Raw genomic sequence first — 13279 nt, 5'->3', positions numbered from 1 at the left:
GTAAACAAAAACTTTTATTTTGGATGTGATTAATCGCGATTAATCATTTGACAGCACTAAAAAATAGTCAAATTAAACTAAATTAAGGTCAACTTTATTTATATAGCCTATAGGTGGCGTATTGTCAGCAGAGGGCAGTGCAGAGGCTGTAGTGTGTGATCCTGCTCCTCCGCAGAAGAAGCGCTTCTTCTCCTCTCCGCTCATTGGCGGCGCGTGCTCTGCTGTGTCTGTCGGAGTTGGCGCGAACGTGCACGCCGGCGCGAGACAAAGAGCATCCTGTACTCCCGAGGAAACTACACCGGTATCCTGTTATCGGTCAGGTTTACGAGTGATAGCTGTCTGTCGAGGCGTTATGGCTGATAAAGAAGGTCGGTATGGTTCCGGGGTTCTCTCTTTTAGCGGCGGTGGTTAAATGAAGCCGGCAGCGGCTGCAGAGGTGTTTGTTGGTATGAATTCAGCGCAGGCCGAATCCCGCCATAACTACAGCAGTACAGTTCAGCTTGTTATGAGCACACATTAGCAGATTTTCGGCGTAATGTGTTGTTATTATGATGGGGACGTGTTAGGAAGTATCTAAATTATTAAGATTTTTAGTTAAATTAGCGTCGAGTTTGGCTTTTAAGTTGAAGTGTGTGAACGTGGGATGCGTCGCTTCATTTCAGGAAGCTTTGAGTACTGTTTTGGGGTTTTTGTGTGTGTTGCTAACTGATAAGTGAAAAATATTCTGGCAATGTGCACTTAATGTTAAGTCGTTTTTCAGAGAGTTGGTTTATGACAGATTGAACAATATTGGTTGCATCTTCTTCTTCCGGTAGATTTACATATAACGTTAGATTAGACGGAAAGTCATTTATTGTCGTACAGTACGTTAATTGTGGGAAAAAAACTTTGATCTTACATATTCAAGTTGCTCTAAAAAAAAAAAAAGTATGGGTGTTGAAGTCGTTTTGACAGATCTCATCTTGTTTTCCCGCCCCTTTTTGTTACAGCTGCATTTGATGACGCGGTGGAGGAGAGGGTGATAAATGAAGAATATAAAATATGGAAGAAAAACACTCCGTTTCTTTACGATCTGGTGATGACCCACGCGCTGGAGTGGCCCAGTCTTACTGCTCAGTGGTTGCCAGATGTCACCAGGTAACACATTCATACCTACTGACATTACCTTCGAAACAGGAAAGAAACTAATGATTATTTTGGTAATCAGTTAATTGGAAGAAAAATCCAAAATTATTTATTAAATGTACTTTGGAATGAATACATTATTAACAAAATTGATGATGTTCCACATTCTGCCGGGTGTTGTATCAAATAAAGATACTGTAAGGATGCTGTTAAAAAAACGGCACAGCAATCTGTCAAAACACATGACAAGGCAAGCTGTGTAAAACTATAAATGCTTTTGTTTGAGTCACTAAATATGATGCATTACTATGTTTAGGGCAAATTGGGTCCTCCAGTTTTCCTGCCGCAGCTGACTCTGTCATTTGCTGTTTTCCAGATTTGTTTTGTCCCTGAAATGTTTTATTCACTGCTGTAAAGTAATGTGATGAATGTGATTAATCGATAAACAAACTCATTGTTGATTATTCCCATTATTTTTGATTAGTTGGAGCCTTTCTTTAAAATATTTAATTTATTGATTGAGTAGGTGTGGCTCCAAGTGATGTTTGGTGGGCTCTTTCACCCTCTTTTCAACTTTTTTTTTTGTGATGTCACGATGATAGTGGTCTTTCAGGCTCACTGCTTTATGAATGTGGTAATGAATATTGAATGCCCAGTGTTTCTATTTCATCACAGTTGTACATTTTTATTAAAGTTGGTGTAAATAAGCACACTTGTCATCTGTTTCACAGACCTGAAGGGAAGGATTTTAGCGTGCACCGCCTGGTTCTCGGCACACATACCTCTGATGAGCAGAATCACCTGGTTATTGCCAGTGTCCAGCTGCCCAATGATGACGCCCAGTTTGATGCCTCACATTATGACAGTGAAAAAGGAGGTGAGTGATTTATATGTGATGTTTAGATCATAAACTAAATTGGGACTGCATCATCTCCACCTGTGTGCTTTTCTCATGTGATTCTCTGTTTGTTCACAGAGTTTGGTGGTTTTGGCTCAGTGAGTGGCAAGATAGAGATTGAGATCAAGATTAATCACGAGGGAGAAGTGAACAGGGCTCGCTACATGCCACAGAACCCCTGCATCATTGCCACCAAGACCCCCACTAGTGATGTGCTGGTCTTTGACTACACCAAACACCCCTCCAAACCTGGTATGAGCAATTCTGGAAAAGTTATGTCACTTTTAACTCAACATATCTAACAGCATTGCTTAAAAATAAAAAAAATCAGTATTTTAACACATAGCACACTGTTTAATGCCACTGCACTAAAAATAAATTCTAGATGTGTAACCACACAAATCAATTAGTTGGTCAATGTGGTTACGACCATGCCTTATTTGGTAGGGAGACTTCACTTTTTATTTCCAAGCTACTTCTCAACTCAGTGTTTGTGTGTAGGTGTCATATGTCAGTATTAAGTATTCCCTCTAAATTTGTGCTCTTTGTGTTCCCTTCCTGTGCTTCTGGAAGACCCCTCAGGAGAGTGCACTCCTGACCTGCGTCTCAGGGGACATCAGAAAGAAGGATATGGTCTGTCCTGGAACCCCAACCTGAGTGGCTGTCTACTGAGTGCATCTGATGATCACGTAAGACATTTGTACAATTGTATGGTGACCACAACTGTACATCTGCAAACATGCTAAGGTTTCAGATGTTACCTTTTGTACCCTTCATTTGTTTTTAAATTCAGCCAACACTAAAAATTCAAGTTTTGTTTTTTTCTGCAGACTATCTGTCTGTGGGACATCAGTACAGTGCCAAAGGAGGGAAAAATAGTGGACGCTAAGACCATTTTCACTGGTCACACGGCTGTAGTGGAGGACGTGTCTTGGCATCTGCTGCACGAGTCTCTCTTTGGGTCTGTAGCAGATGACCAGAAGCTTATGATGTAAGTTCTTTGTCTTCCTGTGTGTTTCTGTACTCTGAATGACTTTTAGCACATTGTGTAATTTACAAAGGTATGTAACTGCTCGAACGGTGGTTATGTAATGCAAGCAGTATTTTAGTCTGATTTCTCCTCTTTCTTTAGCTGGGACACGCGCTCCAATAACACATCCAAACCCAGTCATGCAGTAGATGCCCACACTGCAGAGGTCAACTGTTTGTCCTTCAACCCCTACAGCGAGTTCATCCTGGCCACCGGTTCTGCTGACAAAGTGAGAGCTACATTGAGAAACTGGTTCCGTCACACCTGTGAACACTTATTAAATGTGCTTCTATATTTAGACCTCTGACTAGTGCTTTTTGTCTCTCACAGACTGTTGCATTGTGGGATCTGCGAAACCTGAAGCTGAAACTTCACTCATTTGAATCGCACAAAGATGAAATCTTTCAGGTATCAAATCCCTTCCTGCCATGATTGCGGATGAAATTAAAGATAAGTGAGTGCGATAACATAAACTCTTCAAATGTGTCCACAGGTTCAGTGGTCACCACATAATGAGACCATCCTGGCCTCTAGTGGAACAGACAGGCGACTCAATGTTTGGGACCTCAGGTGGGTTGTCTCATTTTCATTTTACTCACTACTACCGCGGAAATGGAAAATGCCTTATTATTAACATCTTTCTACATTGTTAATGAGAATTCGTTGTTTTTCTTGTAGTAAAATCGGTGAGGAACAGTCCCCAGAAGATGCAGAGGATGGACCTCCAGAGCTACTGGTGAGTAGCAATGTTGTATGTACATGTATATATTTAGATAAAGTCATTGTGCATTTCTTCAGAGGTCATGTTGTTCACATTTTATTTTCTAAAAAATTTAGTTCATCCATGGAGGCCATACAGCCAAGATTTCTGACTTCTCCTGGAATCCAAATGAACCGTGGGTGATTTGCTCCGTGTCTGAGGACAACATCATGCAAGTCTGGCAGATGGTAAGGACACTATCAGCTTTTAACCCCTATTTGTTACAACTTTGAGTTTTCTGTCAACTAAATAAACATCAGCTCAAGTGTATGCCACCCCTAAATGTGGATGTTGGAGTAAAAGGTTGTTTGTGCAAGAGTTTTAGCATAACTTTTCTAGTTTTATCTTATAGCTCTGTTTTATATGCATATTTCTCTGTATTTCTTTAGGCAGAGAACATCTACAATGACGAGGACCCAGAGGGAGCAGCAGACACTGAGGTTCAGGGATAAAACCGCTCTTTACACCACCCCACTCTCAGCATAAGACAAAACTCTTCTAAAAACTGTCTGTCTACACACAAGTGAAGAACTCCCCTAAGTAATGGAAAAGGAATAATTGACTATTTCCCCACCAGGCATTTTCTACTACTATGTTAATAGAGTATTTTTCTAAGAAAAATGTCAGTTGATCATTGGTCAATATCAGAATGAGACAAATGAACCTTCTCATCCCTTCGTCTCATGAAGATTTCCTTGCAGTTTAAGTATACTTAAAGTATTACTTAATATCAGAAACGTGTATACAGGTGTGTAGTATATTGTGACCAGAGTGCAGTGGTACAATGTTGATGCTCAGTAGAATTTTTTTTTTTTTTTAACTTGTCCTACAAATGCATTTTCCCATTTAAGTATCCATTTAATTACTGGCTAGATGTATTGATAACTTAAGCTCTTGTGTGCTTTATTATTATTATTATTATTATTATTATTCTTTTTATACTTTGAGCTTCTTGTATCAGTCAGGTGGTGTTTAATGTCTTTTTAATATTGTGACTTTTCAATGTTTTTCTCCTGTATGTCCATACCGTTGTACAGAACATTAAGAATAAACTTGTTGATAAAATTTATTTTAGATGTTGTTGGTGACACAGCTTTTGTAAGATTTCTGTTAAGTGCATTGTATATCTCTTACGTAAATTACCAAGTACAAAAATATGAGAGCTTGTGCGTGAACCAGGTAGCAGAATATGATTACCATTGTTAACCAATCAGAGAAGTTATAGGCGACTGCGTGCCAATGGCGTGAGTTAGGGGCGGGGCTACCTGTCTGGTGGCTCGAGCTTCACTGCAGATTCGGGGGCGCGCCGAGACTGAAAGGAATGGCGCGGTTTTTGAGGTAGGACGGGTTTGTTTTTTTTTGTAGCTTTTGGCCGATTATGGGATTTTTAATAAAGGGATTTAAATCAATAATGTAGTATTATAGTAAACATAAAGTTGACTAGAGATAAAAAGCAGGTAGTGTTTCGTACTGTTTACTTATTTAGTTCATTGGTAACGTACAGGTATGTAATTAGTATCGTACTTGTAAGAGTAATTTGTCTTTTTTGTTGTTGTTGTTGTTGTTTTTTTACGTGGGAGTCAATATATTTGCAAACAGCAGAGCTCACAGGATAAAATATAGCTGGCACTCATGAACAGGCCTATCACAGACCCTTCCTCCCTCATGTCCAGAATTTCCCCCTGTTCCCTCTCTCTCTCTCATAAGTGACCACTAAAAGATTTATTTGAGATTGATATTACAACAAGATGAAAAGGACGATCTGTCTTGCCTGCCTGACCACTTGTAATTGTTTAACAAATGAAAGCCAAAAAAAGAGACTGAACAAAACCCAGTGTTCCTCAACAAATGCCTTTTATTTTTGTAATTACCCAGATTCAAATTGTCTACATTTTAGTAACTAAAATGTCTTGAAATAACAACTTATTCAGTTAAAAAACAAAAACAAACAAACAAAAACTATTCACAACTAGGCAGGAGTCATTTAAACAATATCTTGTTCTTACTTATTTCATCTTATTAACAAGACACATCAAATCAACCAAGCACTTAATTCATCTTCTCTTAGTCCTTCATCTAAACGTTCTCACCATCGTGCTGTCGGCATGTTTGTAGAGCTCTCCTACAGTGCCCAAATAAGTCCTTGTTTTGCCCTCTTACAAGAGAAAGCACTTTCACAGGCACCACTTATATATGAGCTTTATGCCCTCACACACACACACACACAACAAAACTGTGTTTTAAGAACATTCGTGTAACTTGTCAGATGAAGATCTGGCTATCTGACACAACTGGAGTGCTTTTTTTTAAATCAAATTTGACCTTTGCAGAAAACACTGTTGTGCGTCTTCAGTAAACTGGGTTTACTGTTTTGGTGATTGGCTATTAATTATACTATTAATAAGAGAAGAGAGGCAGCTTCGATTAAACTATGAAAACAATATATCAAACGCATTTTACTTAACTAATTAGATAATAACACAAACTTTAGTTCATTAGGTTTTTTCCACCGCCACACTGTTCTCTTGCTTGCAGGTGCCCTCTACATGCTCTCTGTAAAACAATAAAGGCATAAAATATAGATGTGCCATCTGTCCTAACCAGTGTGGTTTTATAGGGTACATTTACACGACAACGAGGTACTAAAAAAGGAAAATGCAATTTTTTGCATTTTTGAAAAACTTTGTATACAGACAACAACGTTGTCAAAAGTATCCCAAATTACACGGATCTGTGAAAATGTCTGAAAATGCTGTGTTATACATTCCAGGCCAGTAGTAGGCGATGTCACTTTGTAAAAAAAACTACGCACTTGCGCACATATGTGTTCTTCTACAGAGCTGTGAATATCAACATTGTTGGTTTTGGTTGCCAATTACTCACGCATGCCAATAGACTGAACACATTATACATATGCAAATGATGTCACTTTGTTCAGAAATTTCTCGTTTTGTAATTTACACAGAGATAATAACGGTAGCGTTTTCAAAAACGTACACTTTCAAACCTTTTTTCAAAAGTTTGTGTTTTCAGGCCTGCAAAACACTGTTGTCGTGTAAATGATCAGCCAAAACCCATACAAAGTTTTCAGCTTTTAGCTGAAAACAGTGACATGTACACACCCCTTAAATTGTAACATATGTTTAGAAAAGTGTAGCATGTACAGATTGATGATGCATCAGCCAGTGTGTTATTAAGGGAAATAAACTGAAACATTTGCAAATTAGTTGTCTAAATGTATTAATGACGTTTGATAGCATTCTTATTAATATTTATATATTTGTGTATATTTACATCAGTAAGTGGCATTGATGTAAATCAGCTATTCTATTTAAAATTGTGTTTTGGCACTTTAGTAAATAATTGAACAAGTGATGACAGGTAAAGCAGCATCAGACTAAAAGAGATTCATCTGAAAGTTCGTTATTTTATACAGGCTTATACAGGCATATGGGGTAACACTATTTTAAGGTGTCCTTGTTACACGTTACATGTACTTACTATTATAATAACAATAAATCATGCATGATTACATGCAAGTAACCCTTAAACCAAACCTTAATCCTAACCCTAACCATATAATAAGTACATGTAGTTAGTTAATATTACTCAGTACTTAAATGTATAATTACACTGTAGCAAGGACACCTTAAAATTAAGTGTAGCCTATGGATATTTTCATATTTAATTGTCTATATTTTAATTAAAGATATGTCATAGCTTGATTTGACTGAATTAGCTTATAGGTTTTAATGAAAAGTGAAGATGTACGTCTAATTCATGGAATTACTGAATTATAACATTATAAGTTATAGTAAATAATAAATTTAAAATTGGGGTCATTATGCCCCGGGGGAATCTTATCAAGAGTGAGCTCTTGGACCAGTGACATATCACTGTGGGCGGAGTTTAGTGTGACAGAGCTAGAAATCTTGCATCTGTCTTTTTATCACTTAATACATATGCATGGTGTATTAGTGTTTTCCTCTTAAATTACTTTGCAGTTTTAAAAAACCTCTTTGAAAAAGTGTCTGCACTTGCCTGTAGAAGAACAGCTCTCTGGCCGTGTTGTTCTTCAGCATATTCAGTTCTTCTGTCTTCTTTACCTGGATCTTGAGCTCAGTTTTCAGTTCTCTGATGTTCTCCTCTAAGGCATCAACTGTGTCCTGAATGAAGAACATTAAACATTCAATAACTAAAATGACAATAATCTAAAATCTGTGAAAATTACTCACCCGATATTGTTCCACATTTTCCCTCCTCTGTCTCTCCATTAGTTGGATCCTCTCCTCCAGACAAGTTCTCTGGAGTCTCAGCATCTGCTCCTCTCCTCTCAGTGGTCCTAACTGGGACCTCAGCTCCAGGCATTGCTCTTTAGCCTTACTGAGGGCATCCATGGTGGCCTCCCGTCTCTTCAGCAGGGACACTAACCGGGGCTCGTAGAACTCCTCTAGAGCTTTTATCCCACCATGCAGGTACTGCTGGAGGTCACAAGAGGCCCGTCGTCCTTGAGTTACATAAGAGCGATTTTTCTTCTTGCTGGATTCCTGAGTGGTGTTCAGTTGCTTTTGTAGTTCCTGCAGGTGGCTTTGGTGATCTGAGTGAATCTTGGTGATCTCCTCAGCCAGCTTAACAGCAAGGGCCTTCAGCTCCTCCTGAGCCAGAGGGTTTTGAATACAGTTAGAGTGAATTTAACACCCATTTATCACAACAACAGGGACTGAGTAACTTAAACCAGGGGTCTCCAACCTTTTTTATACCATGGACCGTTTTTTTTTTGTTTTGACAATATTCTTGCAGACAGGAAATCATCAAATTATGTCTTTATATCAACTGCATGCAACATCAAACTAAAACAAAACATTAAAACTCACCATAACAATCAGTGGGAGGACTGAGCTTGTTTCCCTGCAATAATAAGATCTCAGCGAGGAGGGATGGGTGACAGTGAGCGTCTAGAACTAAACTAAACTAAAGAAACTTTCGAGAGATGTTTGTTTCCCATTGATGATAATATTAGCTGAATCTTAAAGGATGTTCTGAAATCACGCCATATGCAAATTTGGATATTAGCTATCAAAAGGGAAACACACAATAAATAATACAATGGCATAGCATATAGCCTAGAGTCATTTTGTGTACTTGCCGCCCAACAGCAGCTGTTTCACCGCCTGGTGTTGGGGACCTCTGACTTGAACCATATGATTTTTTATGACATTTAGTCATGACGTTTTATTGGTTGGAACTTGTCAGCTACTTAAAACAATCTGGTTAACACATTTTGCAAGAAAGAAATTCAATTAATTCAAAATAACCAAATTTTTGTTTTGGGGGCACTGAAAATGTTAACAGAGCAAATCTGTTAACTACAGGCCTGACTAGGAAAGCAGAAAAAAATACCTTGTACAGTTCCTGGTGTCCTTTTGCTATACAGTTCTAAACAACATTTGTAAATCCTCCTACTCAATATAAAAATCTTGCTTAAGTTAAATATTACAAAAAAAAAAAAAAAACTTGAGCAAGATTTTAAACCTTTTGTGTTTCAATCTTGTATTAGTTCACTTAACACTACCTGAGCTTGGTTGAGCTGCTCCACCTCTTTTCGTTGTAATTCAAGCTGCACTTGTCTCTGTGCACAGTCTCGGGCCGCTATGAAGAGGCGTCTCTTGGTCTTTTGAGTGTCCTCATGCAGGCTCAGTCTTTCCAGTCTGACTTTGGACAGGAGGCTTTGTTCTTTCCTCAGAGCCTCCCTCACAGTCTGCAGCTCTTGGGCCATTGGCTCCTCCAACTCCAGAAGCTCCTGAACCAACTCATCCCTTCTGCGCTCCAGCTGGCCCACCTCCTCAATACAGCTCTCAAATGCTTCTCTGAGCTTTTGTATTTCCATGGTGGCAGTCAACTCAGGCCTTGCCTCGACAGGGTTGAAAACAGTATTATCTTCAACCTCCAACACAGTTTGCTCTTTCTCAGGAATGCACGTCTCTCCGAACTTGATTGTTTTTGTGAATCCATTCTTGTCCATTTTGTTCACTGTTTCTGAATATAACTCCAGTGGTGCAGTAGTTGGATGGGCTGCATCAAAAACATCTAACTGTGCCAACATCTGTTGCATAAGTCCATTAAACTCAGCTTGCAAAGCTTCTCTGCATTTTTTTGAATAAGGCATGGACTCTCCAGGAAGAGTTAGAGCAGCCTCAATCTCTTCCAAGCAGTCTTCAAAGTAGTCTTCATCTTCCTCCTCAATGAATAAGGGTTCAAACGTTTTGTCTGTCTCCGATAGAGACCCATAAGCTTGCTCAAAGTTAATTTCTTGACCCTCCATTTTATATGTTGACCTATGAGGTGAATATTATGGGAATGCCAGTTAAATTAACTACGGCATGTAGTTTGTATTACTTTCACAATCACCAAATGCACTGATCACTATATTAACACATCTTGTGGTTAGCCATCAAGTTCATTTTATAGTTTAAGTATGTACAGTGTGCTGTGTGAACTGTGATTCCTGAGTGATCAAAGGATGGTGAGAAGAAATCTGAAGCCAATGCGTCATTGAAGAACAGCTGCATAAACTTGTCGAACAGCTGACTGATCATAAACAGATAGATTTACATCTGCGAGTGGACTTTTGGTCAGTTGTATATGTACACATTGGTACAGTACACATATGCTTTTGGATGTGGCAAACATGAAGTGAATATAATGGTAACGTTTCTACAGATCTCTACAGATGAATCTTCTGGATCTTTATCAAGATGCTTTCAATCACCAAAAAGAGGAAACAATAATTTTTTTACACATAAACTTTGCCCAAATTCTATGATTTAATTATCTAGAAATACCCATCCACTGTCTTCCTGTTATAAGGGGCTGGTATTTCTTATGCCAGTCTCGATGGGACACAGAGCAGCTGCTGAAACTGGCAGCAAGAACAGACAGAGAACATTCCACCAGTGCCAATGATCCTAAAATCCCCAGCATGAACAACTGTTCATTCCTTCGACATGTTTACTCAAGCATACTAAATGACATATCAGCAGTTTTACATGTTGTTTTAAAGTAACTAATAACTCTAATCGAGTGAAAATAGATGTACATTTGTCTTCAATAAATTCATTTCCTCCAACTTTCCAGACTTTTGAAACCATCGCCAAGAATAGAAACAAAGTGTGAAAGAAAAACCATGAAAACACTGTGCAGTGACTGAGTAGGTAGTGATATAACAAGTCTAAAGATGTAGCTAGAGCTACAGGATACTGTGCCAGTGTAAATATTCTAAAATCAAAACCCTTTAAGGAAAAAAATATATATAAATGCATAAACTCACCTCAACTCAGATAACGAGTTTCCAGGACAATAACCATGAAGTGAACCCAAAGTGAAGAGCTGATTGCCAGCTGAACATGAAAATAGGACAGCAGAAGTCTGGCCTCTCTCTGACCGAGTTTAAACATATGCCACTGGTCTCTCAGGCAACGTTTTATCTGTTTACATTTATTAATAAACAGAAGGGGGAAGAAATATGAGCTTATACAGCATAGGCTCCAACTTGAGCTAATCAGGAATCATGAGCTCCTCTGGGAGGCGACCTCCTCACTGGAACCAATAGGATAGCAAAGAGCAAATTTTATGCAAATAACTATAATCAGTATCCAATGGGTGGGAAGTGTAGGGTCCGCACATGGACATGACACAGCAAAAGAATCCAAGAGGGGTGGCCGCACAAAAGTGACATGCTGCAGTCACCAATAGGGGCCACGGAGAGATGCTCGTGAAAAGTTGTCTTCACTTTTATGGTTTCCTAAACAGCACTGACCTACATTCAGGAATGACCTGAAGGCCGGGCTCTCATAAAGCATGGATAGGATTGAAATCAAGTGGGAACTGAAAGCCCCAATAGAGTGATTATAGACAGTGAGATATGAGGAGTGATCGTTTGTTTAGAAGAGCCAACGGCGCCAAATTCCCACCATGCCTGCTTATTTCCTCAGCTGCTTTTAATAGACATCACAGAACTTAATCAGTAAAGCTGATACAAGATAGATATTTTGAGGCAGCTAGTTTCAACAAATTAATAATTTGGTGCTGTGATAAGGCCTAACAAAATATTTCAACCAAGATAAGATGGCAAAATAAAATTTGTAATAATAATAATAATGACATGGTGGAAGTAGGCTATTTCTAAATCCGTGAGAAATCAGTGTGCTATTTCTAAATCCTTCTTTAGTAAGAATTGTCATGTTTGTTCCAAATAATCTAGTTAAAAATGAGGTAGCCCTTTAGAATACTGTTCTGTTATTAATAACTACACAGGAACAAATGACTAATGCACTGTTAAACTTCTAGTAACTACTATTAACTAAAAGATAACTCTGATTAATGAGTTAGTAAGCGCTCAGTTGAAAGTAGTAGGTCACTAGTAGCTAACTACTGTTTTATATTATTTTATTTTTTTCATATTTCCCAGAGAACTTTAACAAACTACTGTATTTAGGTTCTTAATTAATGTGAATAATGCAAAAAGGATAATTACTTCAAAAGTTATGGTCATGGTAACCCACTATAATGACTCAAGTATTACCAAATCTTTCAGAAGGGATTACTAATTATTTTGATCGGTATTGGAATTAAAAACTCAGAGTTAGGAATATTGTGAAAGCCCCTGACACAAAAGAAAAGGAGAAATCTTGGATTGGTGAAAAAGACTTCTGTAGTGACTGACTGGTCCGCTTTGTTAAATGGGATGCAGCCATTGCAGGGTAGACATGTCTAGGGGCTTTCCTGTAATTGAACTCCTACATCTTCACAGCTGTGTTCCACTTAGAACCACATGGAGGCGCTATACAACCTCTTTTACTAAGGTGACAGATACATAGGTGCATTTGCAGTTTCTTTATGAATGTTGTCTTGATGGAATTACCCATCTGATTGGAACCTAAAAATAAAATTTCTAAACATTACATCTTGAAGCTTTTTACTACAAGCTTTTTCTAACTATTTTGATGCCCAACAGTTCAAGGCTCTCTCTCTTACAGAAAGACAGGGTAATAATAATAGGACCCCTCTGAGGAATGCAGAGGCTCTTGAGCTGCGCAATAAAGCAGTGTTGAGTGATGCCTGAGCTGACCGAACTTGGTAATGACCATTCAAAATAGTGCTCAACACAACAGCTTCATTCACTCTGATTATATAAGCTTAAGTTTATTTGTTAAAAAAAGTACAGCACTTTTTTGGAATATGCATTTTTTTCTTCATAATACAGTGCATCACTGTAACAGTACAATTGTGAATCATAATAATGAAGCTAGCCTTAGCAAACACTGCTAATATTTCCATATAGTGTAAAAAATAATCCCATGCTTTTCCCTGTTATCGCCTTGAATTACAGGTTTGCTCAGTATATAAGTGAATACATTAACTTACATAGATACACAGATGAAAAAAAAAACTTAACCAATTGTTTTCC

At 38.3% G+C, this 13279-nt stretch overlaps 2 protein-coding genes across 2 annotated transcripts; one reads left to right on the top strand and one right to left on the bottom strand.

Annotated features, from left to right (window-relative positions):
- Positions 1-159: 159 nt before the first annotated feature.
- Positions 160-4882, top strand: rbbp4 (retinoblastoma binding protein 4). Its single transcript, XM_042744861.1, has 12 exons — positions 160-368; positions 990-1137; positions 1857-2002; positions 2102-2275; positions 2597-2712; positions 2854-3014; positions 3156-3282; positions 3384-3461; positions 3547-3623; positions 3732-3789; positions 3891-4001; positions 4203-4882. The coding sequence occupies exons 1-12, from the start codon at positions 353-355 to the stop codon at positions 4263-4265; spliced, it is 1275 nt and encodes a 424-aa protein (XP_042600795.1). The 5' UTR covers positions 160-352; the 3' UTR covers positions 4266-4882.
- A 1096-nt stretch (positions 4883-5978) lies between these two features.
- On the bottom strand, positions 5979-11306 carry LOC109066062 (syncoilin-like). Its single transcript, XM_019083049.2, has 5 exons — positions 11141-11306; positions 9386-10148; positions 8049-8468; positions 7855-7979; positions 5979-6366 (listed from the first exon to the last, which is right to left on the bottom strand). The coding sequence occupies exons 2-5, from the start codon at positions 10133-10135 to the stop codon at positions 6309-6311; spliced, it is 1353 nt and encodes a 450-aa protein (XP_018938594.1). The 5' UTR covers positions 10136-10148; positions 11141-11306; the 3' UTR covers positions 5979-6308.
- Positions 11307-13279: the final 1973 nt, after the last annotated feature.

The sequence above is a fragment of the Cyprinus carpio genome, chromosome B19, assembly GCF_018340385.1.
Source record: "Cyprinus carpio isolate SPL01 chromosome B19, ASM1834038v1, whole genome shotgun sequence".
Classification (NCBI taxonomy): domain Eukaryota; kingdom Metazoa; phylum Chordata; class Actinopteri; order Cypriniformes; family Cyprinidae; genus Cyprinus; species Cyprinus carpio.
Note: the sequence above shows the minus strand (reverse complement) of the source record. Positions and strands in the feature narration are given on the sequence as shown.

Excerpts from the sequence above, each read along its gene's own strand:
- LOC109066062 (XM_019083049.2), bottom strand. The coding sequence starts at position 10,135 with ATGGAGGGTCAAGAAATTAACTTTGAGCAAGCTTATGGGTCTCTATCG. Across the intron at positions 8,469-9,385 it reads AGCAGCTCAACCAAGCTCAG|GAGGAGCTGAAGGCCCTTGC; the intron begins GTAGTGTTAAGT and ends CCTCTGGCTCAG. Across the intron at positions 7,980-8,048 it reads AAAATGTGGAACAATATCGG|GACACAGTTGATGCCTTAGA; the intron begins GTGAGTAATTTT and ends TTCTTCATTCAG.
- rbbp4 (XM_042744861.1), top strand. Across the intron at positions 3,015-3,155 it reads GATGACCAGAAGCTTATGAT|CTGGGACACGCGCTCCAATA; the intron begins GTAAGTTCTTTG and ends CTCTTTCTTTAG. Across the intron at positions 3,624-3,731 it reads CTCAATGTTTGGGACCTCAG|TAAAATCGGTGAGGAACAGT; the intron begins GTGGGTTGTCTC and ends TTTTTCTTGTAG.